General features: G+C 58.9%; 1 protein-coding gene across 1 annotated transcript in view; it reads left to right on the forward strand.

Moving 5' to 3' along the window:
• MLX (MLX, MAX dimerization protein) overlaps window positions 1-412 on the forward strand; it is a gene marked incomplete at both ends in the record, with an annotated part of 984 nt that extends 572 nt beyond the window's left edge. Inside the window, 2 exons of the mRNA XM_010020602.1 lie at window positions 94-295; window positions 380-412. Coding sequence (XP_010018904.1) covers window positions 94-295; window positions 380-412 — 235 coding nt within the window. The remainder of the gene's footprint in view (window positions 1-93; window positions 296-379) is intronic.
• Window positions 413-418: the final 6 nt, after the last annotated feature.

Raw genomic sequence — 418 nt, forward strand, 5'->3', positions numbered from 1 at the left:
GTGAAAAAAGGTGCCCCCGAGCCTCGGGCGCCAGGAGCGGCTCCAGCTCCTCCCATCCCTGCTGCTGACCACGGGGCTCTTGGTTTGTTTCAGGAACTACGAGCAGATTGTGAAAGCTCATCAGGACAACCCGAACGAGGGGAAGAACCAGGTCTCCGATGAGGTGAAATTCAACGTGTTCCAAGGCATTATGGATTCCCTGTTCCAGTCCTTCAATGCCTCCATCTCGGTGACAAGCTTCCAGGAGCTCTCGGCATGTGTCTTCAGCTGGATTGAGGAGCACTGCAAGCCCCAGGTGAGTGCTGGAGGGGCTGCGCCAGCCCTGGGGCTGTTCCTCTACTGGAAGCACTGACCCTATCTCGTGTCTCCCCTGCCCCAGACGCTGCAGGACATCGTGATCGGGGTCCTGCACCAGCTC

This window comes from Nestor notabilis, unplaced genomic scaffold (assembly GCF_000696875.1).
Source record: "Nestor notabilis isolate BGI_N333 unplaced genomic scaffold, ASM69687v1 scaffold19660, whole genome shotgun sequence".
Lineage (NCBI taxonomy): Eukaryota > Metazoa > Chordata > Aves > Psittaciformes > Psittacidae > Nestor > Nestor notabilis.